Below are 27,265 nucleotides of genomic sequence, written 5' to 3' on the forward strand. Positions count from 1 at the left end.
TACGCTTTTCGCTAATTTTAATTCAAGAATATTTAAATTTGCTGAGACTTTTGTTTCCATACAAAAAATATTGTCGCCCCACGACATGAATGACATAAAAAAACTTATCCTCATCATAGTATGACTCCTTCGCATGTCAAGAAATTAGTGGCTATCCATCGATCACCATGCTTGTGAGACTCGCAGGTGGTGGTGTTTGTAAGACGACGTGCTCGTTTACCTTCGCGTATTCGAGCATAATCCCGATTTGATATTGCTGTTGCAGATGGTAATAATAATTTTTTTCTTGTCGAAAATAGTTTCCTATGTGCATCTTTAAAGAGGAGAAAATGTTTCATATATCACAATTTTAACAAATAACGTAATCTAGAAAAATATTCCGAGATATCACTTATCAATACTGGTTAATCCCAACTTTTTAAAAAAAAAATAACGCTACATCTAGTTGTGTTTAGGTTTAAAAGTCTCTATAAAACATAAAATAATATGAGGTTTTGTACCAAACTTACATTTTCAATATATTAGACAATTTGGTAATAAGAAGTGAAAAATAAGTGAATATTATGAGGCTGTTTGGGCAAACTTAAAAAAAGTGACTTCTTGCTTAAACTAGAGAAGTGGAGCAAAAATGAGAATTAAATAAGTTAATAAAGTGTTTGGAAAAGAAGCCGAAGATGTGAGAGATAAGTTAAAAAGTAAAAACACTTTTTACACAAACGAGTCAAGAAAAGCAGGAGCTGTTTCTGAAAAACAAACATGCCCTATATGATTTAGAATTTTGAATTGGAAAATGATACTTAGAAAATATTTTCTCCAATAATGATATATAAGAACTTATCTCGGGGAAAAGATGATAAATTAGACACAGCTCCGAAGTGAGCCCTTGGTATCACTCAAAGAATATTATCATATGCATGTTCTCTCCATAAGTTCACGATTATTTTTAAATTACTGTTTGGTTAAGGAATTTCCACATACAACATCATCCTTGTTTTATGACTAAAAGTGGTGGTTGATGTAGCTTTAAAAAAAAGGGTGGTTAATGATGTGCTGCAAAGAACAACTTTATTCTTGTTAGTTGTTTTTAGTGATAGAACTAGAGACAAAAATGGAAGAAAAGTATTATTTGATGATGAAAGAAACTAAATTAACAAAAGCAAAACTCAAAAAGCAACTTTGATAAACATGGGTTTTTGTCTATTGGTCTAGTTAATCACATTTTTTAATATATAGGGAGCATCATTTCATGTGACTACTCATGTCCATTGTCCATGCTTATACTTTGCTGCTTCGGTTCGGCATGAATGAGATGAGCCGGGTCGAATACTGTCAAACTTGATTTAAGTTATTAAACTATTCGAGTTCAAGTTTGATGGTCTTTAATTTCAAGTTTAAAACTTGTTTTGTAAAAAATTTGATGAGTTTGAGTTCAGTTCGAAAATTTGAATCAATTTCACAAAATATTGACAAAAATTTGAAATCTGATCAGTCTGATTCGATTAAATATTTATATAAAAATATGTTTTTTAGAAAAATAAAAATGATAGAAATTCGATAAGGCTCGCATATTTTATGAGTCAGAGCTCTGAAGTTCAAACTCGCTCGGTAAAGAATTTGAAAAGTTCAAAGTTCGGTTCAGCTCTTATCGAGTCGAATTCAAATATTTTATAAACCGAACTCAAGTAGTTTGACTCATTTATGTCCATAATTTTGTAAGATGCACAAAGCTCGCCCATAATTTGAAGTTCGGGGATGATGAGTTGTTAAAGTGTCTTCAAAAGCATGTATGACACGTAGAGGAAATGCCAGAGAAGAGACAAAATGATGTATGAACTGATTGGACCATTTGCTAAACACTGGATCTACTATTACAAAACTTGCACTAATGCTTTCTTTATACATGTTTAACTAATTTCATATAAAAAATTGAGAAAAGACTCAACAAACCCTTTTGTTTAAGCAAATGACATTGTTGATGATAACGTTAATTACTCATTAAGATGTGTTAACTGCAATATAATTGTGTTAGTTAGTTCCAATCATTGTTATGGACCACATCTTGAAGGGAACTGTCAACTGTGTGTTCAACGTGTGGATGTGTGTTGTGCGTGTATAGCGAATATGTGAAGTGACGGAACCAGAATATCAAAAATTTCGTAACTGAAATAAAGTAATTTTTATTGATTATAAGATATCAGCTAAAATTTATATAAAAAAAGTCTATTATATTTAAGAAGGAATGTTCTGAACAGGGTTTGTGTGCAGGTTCCGTCTGGATCAATAAGGATTAGTCTCGTTCGAGGATTTAAAACTTGTTTTAATTGAATATAAAAAGTTTAATAATAATATTTATTTTTTAATACGAAATCAGCTAGAGTTTAGATCAAAATTCTACTATGTTTAAGGTGTTTTTAGGATTCTGTCTGGATCAATCTCGTTCTACGACTTTAAAATGTGTTTTAGTTGATTTTGGTCTAGATCAACATGGACTAGCCTCGTTCACGACCTTGAAATGTGTTCTAGTTGAATATAGAAAGTTACAAGGTGACAACAGCATAAAGCTTACTAATCAGGAAATTACATGAAAACTGAAAAAAGCTTATTACCTAACCATGGTGCAGCCAAATTAAAGAAACAGAAAAAGTAAGCCTAGCTAGAGATTGAAGACCATTGAGGTTCTTTAGGCCCTTGTCATGGAACAATGTACATTCATCTTGCCAACTCTAAAGGCTTGATGCATGAGTTGTCTCATTTCTCTTGGCCACCAGAACTAAGTTGCAGAGCATGAATGCTTCTGGAATATACCAATAGTACAGATACAATGCATATTAGCAAGTGTCAGTTTTTGCGGATAAGATCTGCGTACATTTTACCCATTTCCGATCCCATTAATTAATCCGGGCTACCGAATAAATTAATGCAGATGTGACTTCATGCATAGTTTACCTTCCCCTGTTAGTCTGTTACCACAGCTTTGACACCTCATTTTCTTGAATATAATAAGTAATTAGGTTCCTCAAGAACAGCTGCACAGCTGAAGTTAGGCTGGAATTACTTGTATATAAATAAAGTTGTTTAAATCTGCAGATCATTGCAGTCATTCAGAATCCTTTGTTCTTTCTTTCTTTCTTTTATGATTCACATTCATCATGGACAAACAGTATCCAAAGTTAGAAACCTTTCTTCCCAAGGAACTAATGTTGCCTTCTTATTTTCAAGAAATGGTTCCAGGGTCTCAGAATTTTACAGATCACAGTGGTTGGAACTTTCTTCAGTCCAGTTCGGAGTCTGATTCTCCGGTGGATGATAAGTCTTCTGTTGCAACTCTGAGTACTTGTAATGTTGCAGACCTGGAAAAGACCAAATTTTCTAGTGGAAGTTCATGCATTCCTCTAACTTTTCTTGAATCTTTTCCGCAGTTACATCAAGTTAGTCATGATCATGCCTCTGAACAAGGTTCGAGTTCATCAAGTACTGACATGAAATTCCAAAACCTAGGCTTGTTTTTAAATGATCCTTCGGTTTTGAATGATGTCCCAAGTTTTCAACGCAATGATCAGGCCAGTTCAGAATGTTTAAAGATCAATGAGAATTTGTTGGCTAGTTACACACCTGAAGGGCTTAGTGATTACTGGCTCAGCACTACAAAGACTCAGGCAATGAAAAGCTCAGGGAGACGAATGCAGAAGCCTTCTTTCACAAAGCTGTTTAGGGGAGTGAGGCAGAGGCATTGGGGGAAATGGGTTGCGGAGATAAGGTTGCCAAAAAATAGGACAAGGGTGTGGCTGGGGACTTTCGACACAGCTGAAGAAGCTGCTGTTGCATATGACACAGCTGCTTATTTGTTAAGGGGAGATTATGCACATTTGAATTTTCCAGAACAGAAGCACCAACTAAAGGCCAATTCTTTGAATGGCAGCACCGCAGCATTGCTTGAAGCAAAACTGCAAGCAATGTCTGGGAATAAGAAGGCATCTGATTGCAGATCAGCAACATCCAAGAAGACTTGTGAGGAGACAAGAACAATCAATAACTGCCAAGTTGAAGAATTTAAGGGCAAGAGTGGTATGATATCACATGAGAAGAATAAGAAGCCACAAGAGGTTTTCTGTGCAGAAAATATTAATGGTGTCGATCAGTTAAGTAGAGTGCCATCTTTGGACATGGACATGATCTGGGATGCGCTTCTCGTCTCTTCTGATTCCTGATAATTCTATGTTTGTACCATGTTTTTAGACTTGCAATTTAAGATTATTGTCTAATTTCCTCTCATAATTTGGAGGATCCATGGAATCTTTAATGAACTAAATCTTCTTGTTTTATAATTCTTGATATATATGTTTAGTTCTTTGCCTTTCCAGATCAATGGCACAGAGGTTGTGATGCATCTTGATTCATTGCTCTATGTGAGGAAAGTTTCATTCTTTCTATATAATGTCAATGCTTAGTAAATTGTCGAGCTTTATTATCTTGGTCTGGATCCATCATCAACCATGAACCTTCATAAAGAAATTCGGATAAAGACACAATATGGCTTTATTACAACCTATAAGTGTTTATTAAACTGAAGAGATGAAGACTACAAGATGTTTTGCACAAAAATTGGGACTGTTCAGAGTAAATCAATGAAAACAAGTAAAAAACTATTCTTGAGAAAGCCTACCTTCTTGCATTGCGTAGAATCTTGATTACATTGTTGATGCTTCCTAAATCACCAGATACTTGTCCTTCAGGTGTCGATTCTGTTTCAGTTCTATCTTTTGTAGTTATTAATTTTTTTCCGACTCACATTCCAATAGCTACTGTTTCACTCTGTGTTAGTTTTTCTGATTCTGTCTCCATATTGGGTGCAGAATTTTTCTGCAAATCCATTTGATCATCAGCCTTAAAGAATTCTTCACCTTCACGTCCATTCTCGACAACTTTCTTCTGCAACTCTAAAGCCTTTTCGTCAACCAAAGCTCCCATACCAACATTCTGCGCTCCAATCTCTAGTCCAAGAGACTTCCCAAAATCTCTATCCCTGTCTGCTGTCATATTGTCTACCAAGTTGCTCTTGTCACTCTTCCCAGAACTCGACTCATTTTCCGGAGTTTGTGGAGAATCTCCACATTCATTTTCAATATTCTCATCCCCATCTATCATATTGATATCAATCTCAGGAGCCTGTTGCTGTATTGGCAAAACATCGCTAACAACTTGCCCCGTCCTTAGCCTTTCTCGGTAATCATCCATTTCAATCCTGTACCTTTCCTTGTCTCTGACAGCCTTTTCCTGATAAACCTGACCCCAGTAAATTAAAAGATGTCAAAAAAGAAGTCCTATAATCAATGAACTATAACTAATTTAGCAATGCAGGTCAACTTAGGTGCTTACTGCTTTGCCAGGTTCATTAAGTTTGTTCCACAATTCACCGATCATCCTACTGATGTCTCTGTCCTTTCCTGGATACATCGGTTTTAGCCTTGCATGCTGCTCCGCAAAAAAGAAATTGTACCCACTTCTGTTGGGTTTTGGATGTGCAGGATCCCTCTTTTTCATCTCACATTTCTTTCTACGCTTCCGTCGTTGCACACCAGTTGCTGTTGCTGTATCATTAGCTTTTGACCCTGTACTAATATTCTGCTTCACTTGATCAGCTCCATTTTGTGGAATTTGATACAGGACACCTCTTAGTGTCTCAGAGCCAATTGTAACAGTAACAAGATATCCACTTTCAAATTTGGCATCGATTACTCCAGTCACAGTTGGAGTAGCTGCAGTTGCTGGAACTACTGGAGAGAGAAAAATCACAAATCAAGTTTTACCTCAAGATTATCATATTGTTTATGCAACTACTGCAGAACTAAGCGTTCGCCAGGGGTAAATCTTAGGCAAAACACAATCCTACACTACAATTAGTAAAAATTTGTAATTTGAGATTGAGGGTCTATTTCTGGAAATTGATTTGTAATTATGTAATATGTAATTTCCCTCGAAAAAATCAGAAAAAACCATGCTCATCTGCAACATTGTAAATTTTTACATATATGTCAAGTATCGAGGGGCAGGAAAACTACCTCCAGGAAGCGACTGTGTTGTATCCATTTGGGGCTGTGACGGAGTCTCTTGAACATTTGTTACTGGAAATGCGGATGAATCCAAACCAGGACATGAAGCTGACACCGTAGGGACTTTATGTGAAGCATCTGCAGTTTTTATCCGTTTCATATATAAGAAAAGGATCAAAAAGTTTAATGTGTATATTTGACAAGGACCTGCACGCACCAGCAGATTGAGTCCAGCCTTTCGCCTTGAAATAGTAAACTTGTTCATAGTGTTGAAGCAGTGACAAATAGTATTTGCGCAATATAAATGAAGCATTTGTCGCAGAGGAAGGAAAGCTGAAAGTAGCAGTTACTTCCTTCCACCTTTTCTCACCGAGAACCTGCAAAAATTTAATTAACCTTGTGAAGCGGCCTTAACTAAAACATCCAATAATTTAAGTCGCTGCAGATCCTAAAAAAGAACAGCAAGAGGATGAAACAATAATCTCTAAGAAACGAAGAACAGCAATAGGATACTAATTCTATTTTTTCTGACATCGACGTATGCCAGAACAAAAAGGGCATGTTATCTAACTGTCATAAAAAAAAATAACTATTGATTTAGAAGCAATTTGTTTAATGAAAGATAAAAATCTTAAGTACCCTCAATGATCTAATAACCACAGAGATCCGCATTCAATTAAAGAATTTAACAGGCGAGAAATTCATCTGATGCATTAATCTGAGAAATGAACATCCAGAAAGTATTCCACAAGACAGGACAGAACTTCAACATTACCCTCCCAATACCTCCGCGAGAAGTGACCTCTACGAAAAGATGATGCAAGTCCAGGTCCTTTCCCCCTATAACAGGTATCCTACAAGAAGCAAATGTAGTCAGAACACTTCCATTTTCACGCAGACTATTCGAGTTATGGTGCATTAAGTATCAAATACATCACTCATTATATCCAAATATATCAATTGATCAGTCATTCATTGCAAAAGTACTCGATTTAGTCATTACTTTGAAAATTTGAATCAAGGACACCATCTGTCTATGACTAATTTAATGACTAAGTTAATAGAAATTTTCACTTTAGTGACTATGTTGAGTCATATTTGTAATACGAGTGACTCACTTGATAAATTTGAACTCAACGAGTAATGTACGTGATATTTAACCCTGAAAAAAAAATATGCAGTTGCTAATAAGAGGCAGCTCACATGAATTTGGTTCCCATTGTAGCATGGAGCTTCCCTAAAGTATCCATGAAGAGTTTTCCAGAGGCTACAACATCCTCGTATCGCGCCAAAGGTTGCGGGTAAGGATGAAAACTCGCTGCAGAAGCACTTTGATTGGCAGCAGCTGCAGAAGATGCCATTATCCACTACTCTTCTCTTCACTGATAATCAACAAAATGTCGATTTTATTACTCAGTGCAATAATGCAGTAATTAAAAACAGGAAACATAATAAACAAACCAAAAAACCAAAAATATACCAAAAATAAAATCGTTTCCTCCGACATACAAAATATCGATGACAAGGGATCGAGAGGTCAAATACATCATCGTGACAACACAAATTAAAATATCGATAAATGATCCTCAGTCATATCGAAAATTTCCGTAACAAGAGGTCGAGAGTCCGCTGCTCACATGCATGTGTGAGTATCATGGCACAATAATTGCATCTTGCTTTACACTAAATCATTTCCCAATCTACATAACAAATCGAATCATGGATTCGAGATTTCGAGATCACAAAATGTATCATCATTAAAGATTTTTCATTCAGAATCATAACATGTGTTGATGAGCACATACTAGAAAACCCGAACATAAATAAACGTAGACGTGTTTGTGTAAAAAAGTGACCATAATGGATGAAAGATATGAACATGTTACATGTAAATGAAAAATAAAGAGGCGCAGTAAAAAACCTGAGGATGAAGAAATATAAAGAAATTACAGTGGCAGACTTACCAACAAAGAGAGATAAGAATCATAATACGATTATGATATGATTTGAAAAAGGAAATATATAAATTATGTTAATGAAGATATGGCTTATCAGTTGCCCTTGAAACGGACGGAACTATTTTCTTGATTTTATTTATGAGGATGATGATTATTTGATTATATCGACTTCTGGTTTTTTATAATTACGATTTTGCCCTTTTATGCATTCTAACTTGCTATTAATGAAACAAAATGATCCACTTAATTCTCCTCATCCATCCCTTTTTATAGCAAAGTGCATCATATTTGTAGTCACGGATTTGTGCTTGGATGGTTTTATTTTTGGGATGGTTAATCTCGGAAAAAATAGTAAATTCACGATAGATATATGTCGATTGATAATTTTATTAATCATGTAAATATGTTTGATTTGATTATGTGGGTCAGGTTCAAGAGAGAACCATTAGGGAGAGAACCATATAACTCTTACCTTATAAGTCAGGGTTCTGCAGCAGAACTTAAGTATGGGTTAGAGTTCTGCAGCAGAACTTCACATGAAAAAAATATCAATATCTATGTATTAGATTTTAAAATTATTTTTGAACACACACAACGATGAAAAAAATATGAAAAAAACATGTATTTAGATTTAGATCCTAAAAATCTATTTAAAATTTAGGATTCCGCAGCAGAACCTTAGTGGTTCTATGGTTCTATTTTAAAGACTGGCACTCTCTTGAGCGCGACCCTATGTACAGTGTTATTGTTGTTTGATGCATAAATAGCTCAAATTTACGGCAAAGATATGAAATTTGATTTCCAAGATGGAAATATGTCAATTGATGTTTTTACTTATGAAGGAAATAGGCCGTAAAAGCATCTCCAACCATCTAAATATCTTGGGTAAAAAGTGAGTCGGCATACTTAAAATAAAAAAATTTAGCCAACAGCTCCAAAAATTCAACTCAAACCATGCTCAACTGTTGTCTATAAATTTAGCCAACCTCTTATGGATGGCTAAATTTGTCGAACCTAGGTCTGTAAGAAAATCTGTAGGAAGATTGTACATCATTTATTACCATATTGAACTGATATATTCTATTTTAACAATTTAAAATATTAATAACATGCTATTTTTAAATTATAGGCAACCAATATAGCCCGTACCATTGAAGCAAAATGTCTTACAGGTTCAGCAAATTTTACATAATGTCTTACAGATCCAATTTAGCCAATGATTATAGCCAACGCCGTTGGAGATGCTCTAACATCAACATCGAAGAGTGCGGAAACTTTTATTCAGTTTATAAGCATAAGTATTTTTTTTTTTTTTTTTTTGAAAATGTTTATAAGCATAAGTATTGTTATCAATTGTACCAGCATATCATAATCTTTGTGGGGGCTTGTGATGATCTGATGGACTTGTGGATTACCCTGGTTGGACTTGTGGATTACCCTGGATTACCCTGGTTGTTGCGCTAGTGTATTTGGACTTATTTTCAGCTTCAGAGTTTGAGACTTGAACCGATTTTCAAAAAAGACTCTGGATTTGACCCGGGTTGTCATATATGGTATTAAGAGCCAACTCTTGAAAGCTTGATCCATCAAATTGCAGCCGGCAAGTATTATCCCACAATGACTAGAGAGGTACGATCTATGTTTATGGGCTATACTTTTCGACCTGACGTCATCGATTCGGTTACAGTGTGTTTGAGTTGAATGATGAAAGATGCAATTTATAAGCAGTAAACAAGCAAGGTTCTCCAGAAGTTCTGATATGCATCATTTTCTGAACAAAACCTGCAAGGCTGCAACTATGACCATCTGCAGCTATAACCATGATCCGATGAACATCTCGCATTTTTTTCTACCAGAGTCTGCTGTTTTCTCAAATCTCAACCGAATAAGCAAATCACAATTGCGAAGCACATGATAATGCTCACTGAGTCGTCAATAACAAACGATCACAATGTGTAAGCATGAAAGAGATGTTATCAACAAAACTGTGATTATATACAAACTGTACAACTGCAAAAGCTTTATTCATGCTTCATTCTGAGCTTTCATTTTTACACAACTGAAAGTGTAAAGAAACAAAAAGTGATGGAAGGACGGTAGTAACAACTAACAAGTAGGCACTACACAATATTTACATGTTGCTTACGAGTTCTCACATCAAACCTAGGTAACTATTTGTAAGACTATATCTCCTAGAAATGATAATTTTCGGCAGCTCCGTGATCTAACTAGGCTAGCATCCTGGTGCATATTCGAACATCTATGATCATGATGCTGCGACAAGGATCAGTACACTTTCTAAACATGGATGATCGATCTTCTGTAACATTTGAGAGAATCATCTATTAATTCTGATATATTCTCATGCAATTGTCACCAAAAAGTTAACAGTTAATGAAATAAATATATTAGTTAGACTATGACACCAGATTCCGTACCTCAAGCCTCACGAGCTGTTGTTTACATATGCACTTGGATGCCTCCTTTTCTTTGTAGCCTATGATCATATATTATAAATATCAGTAATTCAGTAACTAGAGCATGCAAAACATTTACTATTTGTTTTTAAGCTTTCGATACTGGAGTATACCAGAGCATCATGAGGATATCGAAAGGTTAACAACTTTTGCCTATATGACATTAGCATGGTTTACAAACATGAAATCGTTGCTCTTGATAATGCACGTCTTGAAATAAAGAGTAAGCACGCATATATAGAGAGAGATGGAAAAACCAATTTCTTCTTCAAAATACAGCGATTACTCTAGAACTTGCAAACTTGTATTAAAATCCTACAGAACTATACATGAAAGAGGCCAAAAAAAGAGTTTACGATGATCAGGACCAAATTGAGATATATTTCTTGGTACATATAATAGCCAGAAATATAACACAATTCAATTTAATTTACAAGTGCCAAATGTGGAAATTATGGATAGCATATACAAGCAAAATAGTTGTAACCTAGACATCGTAAGATTTGTTACTTCTTCGGCCATAAACACAAGTTGATATGTTCTACGGAAACTTATTACTTAATGTGATGTAAAGACATGCAATACAAATTCTTATTGATGTCCGTGCAGTTGGAACTAGATAACAAAGGAATATATAAATGTGAGGGAAACAGTGAACAGTGCTGCTTCCCTTAAACCCTTAACACATTTTATCATTGTTTTTGTAACTGCCATTGTTAAGGAACAAGCTTAAAATAATTTTCATGAATTTTTTTTTAAGTAAGCATGTGAAAAATTGAAAATGATGCAAGTTTGCATCAATTCCAAAACATGTCATCTTTCACATTAAAAATATATTCGGAATAGCCGCATGACTTATTACATAGTTAATTTTGGGGATTGTATTGTATGACAATCTCAAAAGCAGGGTACAGCAGGTACTCGCAGAACAGTTGAACTTGGGTCTTCTGTCAAACATGGATAACTTGGGGTAATTTGGGCCGCAATTGATCTTGGAAACCAATCACGTCCCCAAAAAAAATCTCAATTCATATATGACTAGAAGAAAATCTCAAGCTAAAATTTTCCACCACGACAACAAGGGGCTTAATTTTTTGAGGGTACGATTCCGGTTTAAAAACCGATAATTCTGTATCGAACTTCGAACAGTATAAAGGCAAGCGTCCAAGCCAAGGAACTTATGCTGAAAAGACTGAAAAAAGATGATTGAGAAGAGATTTAAACAATTTCGAACCATGAAACACTCGATGGATCATCCAGAAAGTGAAATTCCCATACCCCTATCAGTATACATATCATGATATGCCCTAGCTGTATACTTATTTTTAAATTTAAGTTTTTTTAGCATCTGAAAGAGTGTATAAACTCTACCTAGCTTTCAATTTGCCTCTAATAATCAAATAAAATTTGAATATTATTTTCTCGTGGCGTGCATTTTGTGTCATTGCTCGTCAACCTGCTTCTATGTATCTAGAGGTAATCCAAGCAACATATGCATATAATGCAAAAAAAACACATCAAAGTAGTATATATTCCTAATTCAGTTAAATCCTTCAAATTCCCCAATTTATGTTCAACACCTTTTGAGTTGGTTCTAAAACAGAAAAGACCAGGCCTACAGATTATTGTGTACTTACAGTTTGAGCTAATTTTTATAAGGAATATATTTTAACTGTGCGCTAGTCTCGAAATAGCTCACATAAATTGGTGAACTTACAAGCTTAACTACAGGCAGTTGGGGAGGGCAGCTTTGTTGGGAAAGGAATTATGTTCCTAGAGAGGATTATATTTTAGTGATAGGGGTGGTTTCGCTGGGGTCCTGGGGCTATATTTGCTCTGTGCGTTTCCTTTTTTTTTCTTTTTTTCTTTTTTTTTGGGGGGGGGGGGGGGGGGGGTGATATCACACATGAACATCAAAGAGGGGAGGCGATGGCAGGCAGTGCGTGAGATTTGAGAAAGGTAAGACAGGTCCTGAGGTGGGTAGATAAAGGAAGGAAGAAGAAAGCGACTGATAGAACTAACTAGAATTTAGCAGCAATTTTCCAATGTTCAGGAACCCTTCACATTTTAGTGTCTCAAAGTCCATTTCTCAAATTAATGTGCTTTTTAGTTATATATTCAACATTACCTTTGTGATGGAAAAACACTGTCACATAAACAACGTGATTAAAGTAGTACAAATTGTGAGGCTGAATAGTATGCAACTAAGAGTGGAACAACTTCCCTCTTTCTCCTCATGCAACTCAAAATTACTATCACTTGGCACCAAGGAATATATAACCATCCAGACATCAGCCCAGACAATATCATTCATACAAAAAGAAAACATGTAATGACACATTATATAGTAAAAATGACTAAAGGTGTCGACAGAGAGTTATAACCTATAAGTGCTCACCTCAGAGGACGGAAGTGGTAAAGATGCCTGTCGCATGGCCTTCTCAGGATGAGTCATAACTCGAATTTCTCGAAGCTGGGAAGCGATATCTTCCAGCAGTTGCAACTGCAGCTTTTCCTTATCATGATCCACAGAGACATTGAGCTTTGTTCTTCTTTCCTGCACTGCCCTTAATTTTTCTCTTAGCCACTCAACCTCCATATCAATTTTTAACCTTTCAGTATCTGATACAGAAATGGAACTTCTATGGGAAACAGGCACAGATTTTTCCCTAGGACCTGGTGGTGGCAGCCTCATGGCCATGTCTAAGGTGCTCCTGTTAGAGTCTGTTGCAATACCTATCTTGCTAGTACTTGGGGACTCTCTTTTATGTATGTCTGAAACTTCTTGGGAGACATCAGGAGTAACTTTAGAAGTATCAGTCTTCGGCAGTATTTCAGTCTTCTTACCACTTGCCTCATTAAAGATCTTGGAGTTGTTATTGATCACATGAACATCATAAACAGGCTCCTTTTTATTAGCTTCATTACTTTGAACTATGTTTTCCATAGTGTCTTTTTCATGTTTCTTTATATCATCATCATCTATCTGAATTGGTACACTGCTCATGTTAGTATTTACATTCTTTGTTATGCCTCCATATATATCCTCAGAACCATTTTTCTTCTGTTCATCACTACTGCAGGGAATGGTAGACTTAGGAAATTGGGGCTCTTCTGAATTATTTGATCCCTGCCCTTCTATTGGTTGAGCGAGTTGACTATTACCTACGGACACCATCTCTTTCTCTTGTAGCTCCTGGTTGACATCATCAGAGCTATTTAAAGAGGAGTATTTGTCTTTACCCTGCTGTGTTGGAACTACATCATCTTCGTTCCATTCTGAACTCCCAAGTTGAACAAAAGGTCTTTGTTGTGTATCCTTACATGTCAGCTCAGCATTTGAAATTCTACCTTTAGCCGCTGTGTTCTTTCCAAGGGATTCATTGAGCTCACGTAGCATCAAGTCTGTATCGTCAGACAAATAACCTGAAGAAGATTCTCGTCTCTGTTTGTCCACTATACTTTGAATATCAAGTTCTGACTGCTCCTTTCCAGAATACAACAGCTGCCTATAGGCTTCAACTTCTTTTTCCAAGAAATGTTTTTCCCTCTCTCTCCTTAAAACGATTTCTTTAAGAATGTTCATTTCTTCTGTATCATATGCAGACTTTTCTTCTATTTCTCTTTGATATTGTCGTGCTTGCATTTCAACGGATGCTTTCTCCTCTTGAAGACGCAGTATCATGGCCATGGCTTCATCTGCAGCACTAGCAGCAGCATGTCTCTCCTTATCAAGCTCAATGTATAGCGCAACACGAGCAGCATGCTCCTCCTTAAGTGCTTGCTCCAGAACTCCAATTGTATTTATCTCGTCACCAAGAGAAAGAGCGCCTCGTGCATCACTCATAAAGTCTTCATTACTCGATTCATATTTCTCTTTCAAATTCATGCCAGGCAGAGAGCTGTTCAAATCAACGTCACGCGAACCACTCCCCCCTGCACTCATGACACTAGGAGCCCTCCTGTCATCTAAGTTTAGATATGATGAAGCCAAGCATTAGAAGGATTTATAAATACAATAGCAGTAAGCATGTGTGACCTAAACAATACAACAAACTCGGATTTTTCAATGTAGCTTCATATTTACATATTATAGGATGATTCTGAAAATCCATCCATACATTATCTCGCACTATGCTGTTGGTTTCATTTTAAGTTCTAAACGAGACAGAAACCCCATCCTATTTTCTTTTCTTTTTTTTAGGTGGTTAAATTCTTAAAAATGTTAATGCTCCAATCATAAAACAAACATTAACTGAACAATAATATAGAACCTAAATCACAACTTATAAAATGCATAGCTAAAACATACCAGACAAGTAGTTAGTGTCGGCTTCATCAGAAGCTGACATGCCCCCTAGGTCCTCATTCTTTTCCTTTTTAATGCTACTAGAATACCGAGGAACAGGTACTTGATCGTGAGATGACACACTGGAACTTCTTTTGTGATCATAACCACCCTTTCTTCGACGACGCATATTGGCTCTCGGTCTGTGAATACTAATCCCCTTACCCTTCATATCAATCTTCTTATCCGGCCACCTTCCTACATTAAACTCAAAACCAATTCCCTTTCTTGGAACCATCTCTTTTTCACCCGTGTTCCGTGACACCTTAGCATCTGATACTGAACTACAAGACGCCTCAGCTTCGAAATCAACATAATAGCCATTACCAAGATTGCTTCTTTCTTCAACCAACTTCACACCAAGATTTTCATCATTCGTCAATTCAGAATGAAATGGGAACTTATTTCTAACAGAACACAACACGTAACCGACTTTCTCATGAGGATAATCAAACAAAAGCCTCTGCAAACAATAATGGTTTCTAGGCCGCGTAAACATTCCATCACAAGGACAGGGCAGCCTCAATCCAAACAAACCAAGAAATTCCGACACGAAAAACGCCAAACTTGATGCACATAATACGCAATAAGCAATACCAAGATCAAGAAAAGCACCCACAAGGCCAGTAAAGGTCCAATATTGCATATTTTGACAAGGCATCCTCCCTAAAATCACCCACACATCACAATCACAAACACAAAATTAATCAATCAAACCAATAAAGATTCAAACTTTCCCCAAAAGGGTGTCTAAATCACCAAACAACTTTCATTTTAGTCACCATCTTCACCAAAAGCAAGGTGCACAACATAAAAATCAAGAAAATTCAAGAAAATCAAGAAAATATAAATAACATGATCAAAGAGAGAAAGTGAGAGATACCCTTTACAAAAGATGGAGACTTTGGATGATTCTGATAGAGAAATCTTGTTCGTGATTCCTTTTTGTGAATTTAGGAACCCTAGAATATGAAGCTATGATGGGTATATTTTTCGATATTTGCAAAGGAAAAGTGAAATGTTGTGTTGTGTAAATGTTTTTATGGAACTGTACATACAATTATACATACAACAATGATGATTGAGGGGTGTATAGAAATAGTTTGTACTTTGCATGTTACTTTGTATTTTTATAAGCTTGCTATGTTAAAAGTAGATACTGACATCAAACTGCATGAAATGGTTGGCTATGTCTTGATGGTTTTGAAGTTCGAGATTTCTCCTCGGACGTCGTCGTTTGTTGTCTGGTTGTTGAGTTAAGTAAAAATGTTGTTTGGTTTGTTCGTCATGGAATCATCAAATTTGGATAGCAAGCTGAAAATCGAAGACAAGTACACAATAATAATCACACTTTATACGATAATAATCACACTTTTGTTAGGTAATTGAATTCTTTTTTTTTTTTTTGGAATTCTTATTAATTTCAATCTAATAATGACATTTCTGCATGTATAAAGATTTCGCGTTAACAAAAATCTCTCAGGTAGTTAAAAAAAAATTCCATCCTTTTCATTTTGATACTCATACTTTTGTCAAAATAAAATATCTTGTAATATTTATCCTCGTCTTTATTCAATACAATTTTTATACTATTTTTGACATAATAAATTACACAACTTTTAAAAGTTATCAAATATATAATTATGAATTTCAAATAAAATGGTTGAAAACTTATTATATTCATGATTGATGCAATTTTAATTATTAGTGTTTGTTTATTTCTAAAATATGTTTTAGTCGAATAGGAACGTAGATAGGGTTTGAGATCCATGACAAATGTTAGTTTATTTAATGTATGGTACTTGCATTTCTAAATTATGTTAAATTATTGGTATTATACAAATAAATTTAAATAATTAAATAAAATCTTATTCAACAAGCCACGCTATTAAGATTCAGATATGACCAAAGTTATTAATAAAATTAAATATATGATGATATGATTTAAGATATCCGATTAAGGACAAAATTCGACGGCATTAAGCAAAAGAACTTATAAAATCTGGGCCCATGTGATAATGGGGCATCTAGAAGGGCCCAAACCTTATATATTCCACTTGGGACGGCCCAAAAGTAGAAGAGTGAAAGCTACAAAAGGAAGAATATGATGAGAAAAGAAGTTTGCAGTCTTTGAAGACCATTTAAAAGTGTTTTTTTATTCTTTTTGTAAATTGTTTTATCTGTATAAAAGTTAGTTAAAACAAGACCGAAAGGTCTTCATGACCTATGAAAATATAGGTAGTTTAAGCTGGCGGGGTTAAAAAGTCACGGTGATGGGTTGGTAAAATTTGAAAATTGATAGGAAAATGACGTAATTTCATTTAAATATATGTCTGGTAACAGTCTTTAGAATCATTCATATTTTCGTGTTTCGTGTATTTTAATCGAGTCATGTATTTGAAATTCAACGATAACGTGATATTACATAAAATAAAAAGTATTTTTATGATGTATCTATTGATACACAGTAAACACTAAATCTGATAAATTTCTCTTATTTTGATTGGCCGAACATTTTTTAATAATGATGCACCCCTGCAATTACAACAACCACATCAATCAAATACATCCAAATTCATAATTTTTTTTTGACAAATATGGATTATAGCCTTACAAATGAGTATATGTTCTACGAAACTCTCGGGTGAGCCAGGGTCGAACCTAGGACCTGGGACGACAGAGGATAAGCTCTTTACCACTGAGCTATCCAACCGTACCCAAATTAATAAATTTTAGTGCTTAACATGTGCTCACGTGTTATTGTTTGATTTACAGTCTGGAGATTTCAGAAAAGCTACAATACCGTCCCCAAGCAATAACCCTAGAAGGCTGGAATATGATTCGATTCTATTCTTGTTCAAAACTAAAATGTTAAACTCCACAAATTTTCAAATCATGCGATTACATGTGCCGCACCAAGTCGAAATACTAGCGTGGTGCGTGGAATTTTCTTGTATCATACGGAGAGTAACTCGTCAGAGAAAAGAAAAAATTGGTAGCAGCCATTTTCATTTGGTCCATACACTATCAGACAAGTTTGACCACTTCCTAAATCGAGACCAATCCACCACTAACAGTCTAACATTAAACACCACCTCTCTGCGGAATGACAACTTGACTATATTACCCTCGCCTTTAAAAATGAGCAAAACTTATACCCCTGTGCCTTTCCTAGGGAGAACCCACGTCATCTCTCCATTTTTTTTGGCATTTTTTATTTACGGTTTTTTAGTGTGTCTATGCGCACATGCTAAGCGCGGAATTTTACCCGTTTGCGAGATTTTGTTTGGCTCTCATATTTAATGGTAGACCCCTCAAATATGACAACCACACCAATCAAAACATCTCAAACATATCAAATTCTGCGCTTAAAAATATGACAACCACACCAATCAAAACATCTCAAACATATCAAATTCTGCGCTTAGCATGTGATTATAGACACACTACACAAACCCTTTTATTTATCAGTTAACTTTTTCTTTCAGAATACGGTGATTAGGAGTCTACATTTCACGAATGATACAAACATAGGTAGTAACAGATGATGAATCAGTATTTAACATTATGTTAATTATTATAAAGTTATTAAATTTTAATATTAGTGGTGATTTGAGATTGAGAATTTATCAAGCTTAGAAAGTTTGTCATTTTACGAAATATTAATTTAGAGACAATCAAAATTATATATAAACTCGTTTAGAGTCTGTTTAGAAGTGTCATATAAAACTGTTGTGTTATTTTAAAAAGCGGTGGTAATTTCTCTTTGATATTTTTTTTTCAATATTTGCATATTTTGATTTATAATTTAAAATTATAATATTTTTTGAGATTTGATAATGAAATTTGACACATATTCTTACAAAAGTTAAAGAGCTCTTTCCTAAAAAATAAAGGGCTTTTTTTATACATATATATGTTTTATATATATATTACACAAATAATGTCAAAACAAGTTTAATTTTCAAAAATACCTTCTTTCTCTCTCCATTTTCAAAAATACGTTATTTCTGTTTCAAGCCCAAAAGAAGCCCATTCAGACTCTCAGCCGCGCGCACTCTCACTCGCGCGATCTCTCAGCCGCGTTCCAGCCGCTCCGCTCCGGTACTCTCAGCTCCGCTCCGGCACTCTCAGCCGCGTTTCTTCCTCACCTCGCACTCCGTCATCATCAACTAGCATCTAATCGCTTGAACAAGGTATAATCTCAGTTTTAAAGTTTCAATTCCAGTAGCATTCAGCTAATTCGGTTTTGTATATTTGAGTTGATTCGCTTGAACTAGCATCTAATAGTTGCGTTTTGTGTTGCTTACGATTCCAGATTTAAGTATGATTTTCAGCTTTGAGATTACTATAGTTTTGTAAATTTTGTTGTTGATTTCGTAAGTTTGTATCTAATAGCATCTAATTGTTGTATTTAGTTGCAAGTTGATCAGTTGATTTATGAGATTATGATTTTCAGTTGCAATTGAGGTTGATTATGATTTATGAGATTATGAATTTGGATTAGTGGTTGCTGTTGAGCTTTGTACTTTTGAGTTGCAATTCATGTTGATTCAGTAGTGATTTTTCTGATTAAGTTATCTTGCATCCCAACTAGCATGTTAATTCAGTTGTTTGCTAAGGTTGATTTAGTTGCTGATTTAGGATTTAGTTGGTTTTGGTTAGGTGGCCCCGCAGGGGCACTTATTGAAGTTGCATAGCGGCTAATGTTTAATCAACTTTATAGAGTGTTGCATAGACCGGGGACAATTATGTTTGCATATAGTGTTGCTACATTGTTTAATGAACTACATTGTTTGCTATATGTTGTTGAATTTGGTTGATTGCAGTTGCAATTACCTATTGATTTTTGGTATTGTTTTGTGAAGGATAAATGGATAATATCGCTGTTGTAGTACAACATGGTGGTGAATGGAATGAAAATCGAAACTACATCAACTTTAAGGTTTGCGGATTGCTCATTCCAATCAACTGCACTTATAATAATTTGCTAGGACTTATTCTCAATGAGCTGATGTTGTCTCCAGAATCATCCACAACAAAAATTGAGTATCAAGTTAGAGATAGTTATCCTCCATTTGATATTGCTAATGATTGTCAACTTATGTTTTATATTGAGTTGAAGAAAAAAGAGCTAGATTTTACAAGATATCCTCTGTGTTTGACAATCAGAGAGTGTAATGCCCAAGACACTATTACGTCAACCAGGAGTGGAACAAGTGATTATATGTGCATTGAAGCCGTGCAACCTGAAGATGCAACATCAAGTACACTTGCTGAAATGGATGGCGAAATGGTTGCAAATTATATTGACTATGCAGAACTCATATCTGGTCAACTTGTGGATATCTCAAATGAGTTTGAAAATAATGGAGATGCAACTCATATTGAGAAGAAGTTTGTCATTAGCAACAAGCAACATGAACAGATTGAATTGGATCAAATATACAAAGACAGAGAAACATTGAAGATAGTTATGAGTCATTATGCCATTCGCAATAATTTTCAGTTTTATGTTAAAAAGTCTTGCCAGAAAGAGTATTTGGTTGCTTGCATCGACAAAAACTGTAGCTGGATGATGCGAGCATCACGAAATGGAGAAACAAGTCAGTTCATAGTACGGAAGTTGGTTGACACTCACACTTGTGATCTGGAGTTGAGATTTAAGGATCAAAGGCAAGCCACTGCAACTGTAATTGCAGACATCATAAAAAACAAATACACCAATATCAAAACAAAATACACAGTTGCGGATATAATAAGAGACATGAAGCATGATTATAAAGTGCAAGTGAATTACAGCAAAGCTTGGAGATCCAAGGAAAAAGCGCAAGAAATTGTTAGAGGCAATGCAACCGAATCTTATGCGCAACTGGTGTCTTATTTGTATATGCTGCATCAAAAAAATCCTGGATCAATTGTTAATTTTCAAGTGGGAAACAATGGGTGTTTCTTATACGTCTTTGTTGCATTGAATGCTTCAATGAAAGGATGGCCTCATTGCATACCGGTTGTCATTGTTGATGGTACCTTTCTAAAATCAGCTCATGGAGGTACATTATTGGTGGCAGCAACTCAGGACGCAGGGGGTAAGATCTTTCCATTGGCATTCGCTGTAGTCAATTCAGAAAATGATGGTTCTTGGGACTGGTTTTTTGACAAGTTTAGACATGCTTATGGATTGAGGGGAGACATGACTATAATATCCGATCGTCATGAGAGCATAATAAAAGCTGTCAGCAAAGTGTATCCGGAGATACCACATGGATTTTGCATCTTTCATCTCCTGAGCAACATTAAAAGCAAGTTCAAGAAGAACTCAAAAAAGATTAAAGAGTGTTTCTTCTCAGCGGCAAATGCATACACTGTTAAAAAGTTTGAGTATCACATGAGAGAACTTGATAAGGTTGACAACAGAATAAGACCATTTTTGGAAGAAGTTGGGTATGACAAATGGGCAAGAGTTCATTCACCAAATAACAGGTACTCAAACTTAACATCCAACGTTGCTGAATCTTTAAATTCTGTAATCATAGCAATTCGAGAACTCCCAATCTGTACTATGTTAGAGAGTTTGCGTGCTTTGATCCAAAAATGGAGTTGGAGCAATAGAAATATAGCAAATGCAACCTTGACAAGACTGACCACTAAGTTCGAAGTTATGTTGAAAGATAATTACCTATACTCCATTAATTTGACGGTAAGACTTTGAATTTTAGATTTTTTTAAATATAATGAGTATTGAGAGGCACTGATTTTTCTATTCATATTTTGTACAGGTGCATCCGACAAATGATGTTTTGTTTGAAGTTCACAATGGTGATAGAAAAGCTATAGTTGATATTGGTTTGAGAACCTGCACATGCAATAGATTTCAGCTGGACCAACTTCCTTGTGGTCATGCAGTTGCTGTTTTACAAAAGGCTAATCATGATCCATATGATTATTGTTCACCATATTTCACAAAGGAAGCAATGATTCATGCATATGAAGAGACGGTGTTCCCTGTTGGTCACGAAGACACGTGGGAAGTACCCGAAAGTTTCAAGTCAATGGCACTATATCCTCCACAAGGACGAGTAAGAGTGGGCAGACCAAAGAAAAGAAGATGTAAAGCTTCTTGGGAGATAAATGCAAAACAGCGTGAACAAGTCAAGTGCGGGAGTTGCAATGAGTATGGACATAATAGGAGAACTTGTCGAAATCCCCCACTTAGAATTGCTTGAATTAGTTAGTTTACATTGATTGATTTTTCTCAAACAAAGACAAAATTGTTGGTTTATAGTACACGGAATAGAACTACTAGTTTTATATATTTGACTTTGAGGTTAAGGTATCAAGTGACTTTGAGTTGCATTTGAAGTTGATTTCTGTTGCATACTAACATATATTGTCTGTTAAACATTAGCAACACTGAATGCTACACTGTATGCAACTAAACATGACAAATATTAAATTTGGACTAGTAGTTGCAATATGTGTTGATTTAGTTATAGCAGTTGCAATTGAGGTTTCTTTTGGTTGATGTCAAATATTTAACAACTTCATTAAGAGCCCCTGCGGGGCCAACAATCCAAATGAGTTTAAAAATATCATGCATTGACATGATAATCCTTGTAAGATTGTATAAACCTACAATGCAACATTATTTGCAACTTAGTACCAACTTATAGTTGTAAATTGTTAAAGTTGCTAGTATTCAACTTAATAATCCAATATGCAACATCATATGAAACTTATTTAACAGATATGCAACTTCATCTGCAACTTTACCAAATTATTATTTCAATATGCAACTTGCCACCCTAATATGCAACATATAATGAAACTCAGCAATATAATATAATTATGCAACTAACAACCAAATACGAACAAAATAATTCATAAACGAACCAGATCATAAGTTTTGAAACCATATCATTTACATACTGCTTAATTCCATCATATCAAATCAAGTTAAATCCCTAACCACTATGAACAAAAGCAAATCATTTCATAGATCTCGTCTTTCTCCTCTTTGTTGGTGACTTTGTTGCTTTCTCATCTGCTTTTTTGTTCTCTCCCTCGCTCTCGTAGCCATAAATCTGCTTTGCCATGCCATATGAGTAAAAAAGATAACCAAGTCTGCTTCTATGAGCGCCAATATCCAAGCCTCCTTGCGGAATTTCCTTCTTATCAGCAAAATACTCAGCAAAAGAAACCATGTACATACCACTATCACTGCATCAAATATAACATAATATGATTATACAAGTTCTAAAAAATTTAAGAAACTTAAAATAGTCATGCAACTTACATGGATGATGACTTAACGCAGTCATGATGCATAACTAGTCCAAGAGGATCAGCTTCTGACTTGTTCAAATAAGCCTTGGATGAGAAATCAATATCATGACGTTCGTAGAAGCCAGTAATTCTCATATAGTAAGGCAGTAACTTGCAAAATGGATGCAGATATTTTACAAGAATCTCCTTCACGCCACCACATTTTAAGGTGTTATACACATGAACTTCCCTATTTGCAAAACTAATTCTTCCAAGAAGCCAATGCTTTTGCTCTCGAATGAATATAGGAAACAGGACATCAGCAACCAAAGCCCAATGAGTATTGTAACGAATGCCATCGCCCATCATAACTTTAGCAATGTCTTGCTTGATATTAACTGTAAATTTATTCTTCTTCACACATGCATCATACATGGTAGAAACTCTAAGTTGAAAGGTGGAATCTGTTGAAAGAACTTCAAAGTTTTCCTTCACCTTCTTCCTTAAATGGTAAAAGAACACATCAACATGCTGCACAAAAGAATAAAATGACATTTTATCATTAGAAACAGGAATATTATAGTACAATTTGAGCAATGCAACCTCATATCCAACAATCATTAAAACTTACAGAGTTCGTGAAACATTTGCAACCGTACTCCACAATATGAAACCAAGTTTTCTGGGATACCAAATCAACCCCTAAATTCAGAGCCGGGTCGATCTTGTCGTCTTCTTTTGAATAATATGTTGTCGTACTACAAAAATATAAAAGACATAAACATTAAAATCAACCTAAAACTCAATACACCTATGCACAAACAAGGACAAAAGCCTTACTTTCTCTTTGTAATCATGCCATGATCCAACCATTCTATGTACTCTCCACAAACATTAAAGCTTGGCAATTCTCCAATGTTACCATCCAATGCTGAAAGTCCTTTGACAGTCTTGAACACTTCTTTAATAGCAGAGGGGTCAGTACTCTTTCCCGATGTCGAACCAAAATGTTGCAAAAAGGGAGACTGCAAATATGCAGGGAGCTTAACCATCCGTTTAGGATTAGCAGGAGTTGGCTGAATAGGTTTGGTAGAAGTTCCCTGTAACAAAATAAATAGAATATACATGATTATACATAAAATAGAAATATTTACACTGGAGAAATTTAATAACATTTACCAATTTGGGATTCCCTATTTTGCTGGCACTTTGCACAGCCAACTCTAAATCAGCCAATTCTTTCTCCGAGAGGCTACCAAAAAATCCATCATCAGCTCCATCAACTCCTGCATCTTTTGAACCTCCTATTGCAACATTGTTATCCTTCTCTGCAGTGTTTACAATGTCCCCTGTAACTTTGCCATCAGCTGCTGCAACCTCTTTGTCAACTGCAGCAACATGCACTGCAACATTTGCCACCTTAACTGAGGCATCTTCATTTGCAGGAGCAACCTCTTTTGCAACCACTTTTTTGGGCCAAGGATCCCATCCTCTTGTGTCCTGCATGACATAATGTATAATATATTGGTGAACTTAAATAATATCACAATAATGTAATAGGAAGAAAAGAAATAAGATGTTTCAACCTTAGCTGCAACCTCTCTATCAACTGCAGCAACTTGTCCTGCAACATCAGCAACTTTAGCTGCAGCATCTTCATTTCCAGCAACCTCTCTTGCAACCACATTTTGGAGCCAAGGGTCACATCCTCTTCTATCCTGCATGACATAATGTATAACATAATCATGCACTTGTATAATATGACAATAATTCAATAGGATCAAAAGAAATCAATAATGCAAACCTGATCAAAATCATTTCCAGTGTAATTATCATAAAAATCATCATGATCAGTTTCATTTTGCCTCCTAACCTGAGAAATTCAATTATTTTTGCATAAAATATCATCATTAGTAGAGTTTTTGAAACAAAAACTATATTATTAAAAAAAGGTGACTGAAACTAAAAAAACAAGATACATACTTCCTTCATGATAGTTTCTTGCAGGTTTGATAAGACAGATTGAAAATATGAACGCATCTCAGTCATAGTTGTCTTCAAAGAATCAACCTCAGCAGTGAGATTATTCTGACGAGTTTCAAACATGCAAAATTTCCTCTGCATTTCAGCGAGAGATATGTTACTTTCAGGTACATTTGCATGTGAAGAAGACAGCCTCAAAAGTGGGGTTGGAGGGTTGACAAAGTCATCATCGCTATTGTCATTCCCTTGAACACTCCTTTGATTGGAAGTTGGAAACAATTCCTCCAACTTCAACTCCTTGATCTCACTTGCAGTAGGCGTTAAGTTTCTCAATCCCAGCTGCACAAGTAAAAAAAAATGAATAAAACATTATCTATATAATTATAACGAGAGGAAGGTAAATTTAGTAGTTATACCTCCTTTGCGCTCAATGACAGTGTGGTATAGACATCCTCAAACTTCACATTACCATCACTTGACCAACGAAGCATACGTGGAATACATCCACTATTTGCAATAGAGTACTTTCCATTCAAATATGGGCAGCACTCGTAAAACCAAAGTTGAAGAGCGTATGGAAAACCATTCAAACGGTAATAGTTGTCTTTGCAACCAGTTCTTGCATTACATTTGAGTGACTCCAAGGTTGCCTTATAAACTTCCCTACCCCATGGAAATTGATCAAAATCTCCACTGTCCAGCATATCAAGATCACCCCTAGAAATTACAGAATCACTACTGGAGCTAAGAAGAAAATGGTGAAGTAGATACAATTTCGCAAACTTAATTGCATCCTCATCAGTTTTCCATTCTTTCTGAATAAAGGACTGTTTGATGCGACTCTTGGTTATACTATTACCACCTTGATAATATAACTTCACAAACTCATTCTCAGGCCTCACAAACCGTTTCTTATCTAAAGCACCAACGCAACGAAGACCAGTTTTAAGTGCAAATTCATGTATGCTGAAACGCAATTTTGTCCCGGCAATACCAAACCAGATTTCAAGAGGGTTTGGTTGTTTCAACTGTCTAAGCAAAAGGTTGTGAATCAGTTGGTATTGGATTTTGAAAGGTTTTAAATGGGTGAAATTGCCAAAACAAGAAGCACGAAACTCAGCAAGCTGCTTTACAGATAATGTTTCTACTAAATCACTAATTTGCTCATACTTGTTATTCGTGTGAAGTTTTGCTGTCTCGTGCTCTTTAACAGCAATAACATATTGCATCCCCTGAAAATACAAAACAATGAATACAGATATATAATCAACATCGTTACTAGTTTGCGAGAAAAATGCAGTACCTTAGGAGGTGCAATCGCATTATCTTGAATTGTAAAGTTTGTCTTCTTCCCTTTCCCCTTTAACTTCGACTTTTTCATTGCAACTTCCTTCGGGCTCATCTTAGATTTCTCCTTTGAAGCAGAAGCACACTCCGAAGGAGATCTGGACACCGAAGAGAACCTAGTATGCACCATTATAAACCTACAATGCCACAACACAAGCAACACAGTACTATAATTTGCAACATTACATGAAACTTAGTACACACAATGAGTCGAAAATGTAACTTAAAAGAGGCAAAATTGTATTGATTCTTTTTGAACAACTTGTACAATATGTCTTTCATATCTATCATAAAAATATTGAGTAGCCCTAATTACATTGTTAATTGAAATAACTCCTAATTGATCTAAATGATCCATTACGTGAAACCTAAATCTAGATCTAAATCCCTCAACCGAAGGTGTCAAAGTTGTCCAGAAGGTGAAATTGATCCAACATTTATGGATTCTTAGAGCTCTTCGCAAATTATTGTTAAAACGAATCTGGATTTCTATAATATCCAGATTCATGTTAAATGGCCTTTGTAGATGCCTTACTACTCTGAAATAAAGAGGGTTTGGAACATCCCAAATAAAAACCCCACTCATGCACTGAGACAGAGTCAAATCTTCAAGAGTTCTTTCATCCATTACTTAAAAATGCCCTGCATATTAGCATTGTAATGTTGATTCAACATCAGCCACAGTCAATGCAATTCAAGTCTTAAAATGCAACCATCTAATCAAATTACTCAATCTTAACAATCATCCTAATATGCAAACTGCCCCTGCGGGGCCACCTATCCAAAAGCAAATAAAACCTAAATTATCATCCTAACCATTAGAACTTAAACAACTTA

The 27,265-nt window shown here is 35.4% G+C and overlaps 4 protein-coding genes across 5 annotated transcripts in view; 2 read left to right on the plus strand and 2 right to left on the minus strand.

Moving 5' to 3' along the window:
- LOC108199625 (myosin-binding protein 3) overlaps positions 1-15,927 on the minus strand; it is a 22,983-nt gene extending 7,056 nt beyond the window's left edge. Inside the window, exons 1-5 of one of the 2 annotated variants that reach the window (XM_017367531.2) lie at positions 15,717-15,927; positions 14,798-15,499; positions 12,884-14,454; positions 10,447-10,505; positions 9,980-10,328 (exon numbers count right to left, since the gene is read on the minus strand). In XM_017367531.2, coding sequence (XP_017223020.1) covers positions 10,455-10,505; positions 12,884-14,454; positions 14,798-15,494 — 2,319 coding nt within the window. In that variant the 5' untranslated portion in view covers positions 15,495-15,499; positions 15,717-15,927 and the 3' untranslated portion in view covers positions 9,980-10,328; positions 10,447-10,454. Of the gene's footprint in view, positions 1-9,979; positions 10,329-10,446; positions 10,506-12,883; positions 14,455-14,797; positions 15,500-15,716 lie in introns of those variants that run through there. The other variant, XM_064082840.1, reaches the window with a different exon arrangement.
- On the plus strand, positions 2,992-4,332 carry LOC108198818 (ethylene-responsive transcription factor ERF062). Its single transcript, XM_017366595.2, has one exon. It carries the CDS (start codon positions 3,150-3,152, stop codon positions 4,206-4,208), a length of 1,059 nt encoding a protein of 352 aa, XP_017222084.1. The 5' UTR covers positions 2,992-3,149; the 3' UTR covers positions 4,209-4,332.
- LOC108198572 (high mobility group B protein 15) lies at positions 4,612-7,411 on the minus strand. Its single transcript, XM_017366323.2, has 6 exons — positions 7,254-7,411; positions 6,826-6,904; positions 6,268-6,427; positions 6,060-6,188; positions 5,377-5,774; positions 4,612-5,283 (listed from the first exon to the last, which is right to left on the minus strand). The coding sequence occupies exons 1-6, from the start codon at positions 7,409-7,411 to the stop codon at positions 4,786-4,788; spliced, it is 1,422 nt and encodes a 473-aa protein (XP_017221812.1). The 3' UTR covers positions 4,612-4,785.
- Positions 15,928-19,706: 3,779 nt separating the features above from the next.
- LOC108198573 (uncharacterized) lies at positions 19,707-22,059 on the plus strand. The gene is made up of 2 exons (XM_017366324.2): positions 19,707-21,533; positions 21,613-22,059. The coding sequence occupies exons 1-2, from the start codon at positions 19,707-19,709 to the stop codon at positions 22,057-22,059; spliced, it is 2,274 nt and encodes a 757-aa protein (XP_017221813.2).
- The last annotated feature ends 5,206 nt before the right edge of the window (positions 22,060-27,265 follow it).

Source organism: Daucus carota, chromosome 8 (assembly GCF_001625215.2).
Source record: "Daucus carota subsp. sativus chromosome 8, DH1 v3.0, whole genome shotgun sequence".
In the NCBI taxonomy this organism is placed as follows: Eukaryota; Viridiplantae; Streptophyta; class Magnoliopsida; order Apiales; family Apiaceae; genus Daucus; species Daucus carota.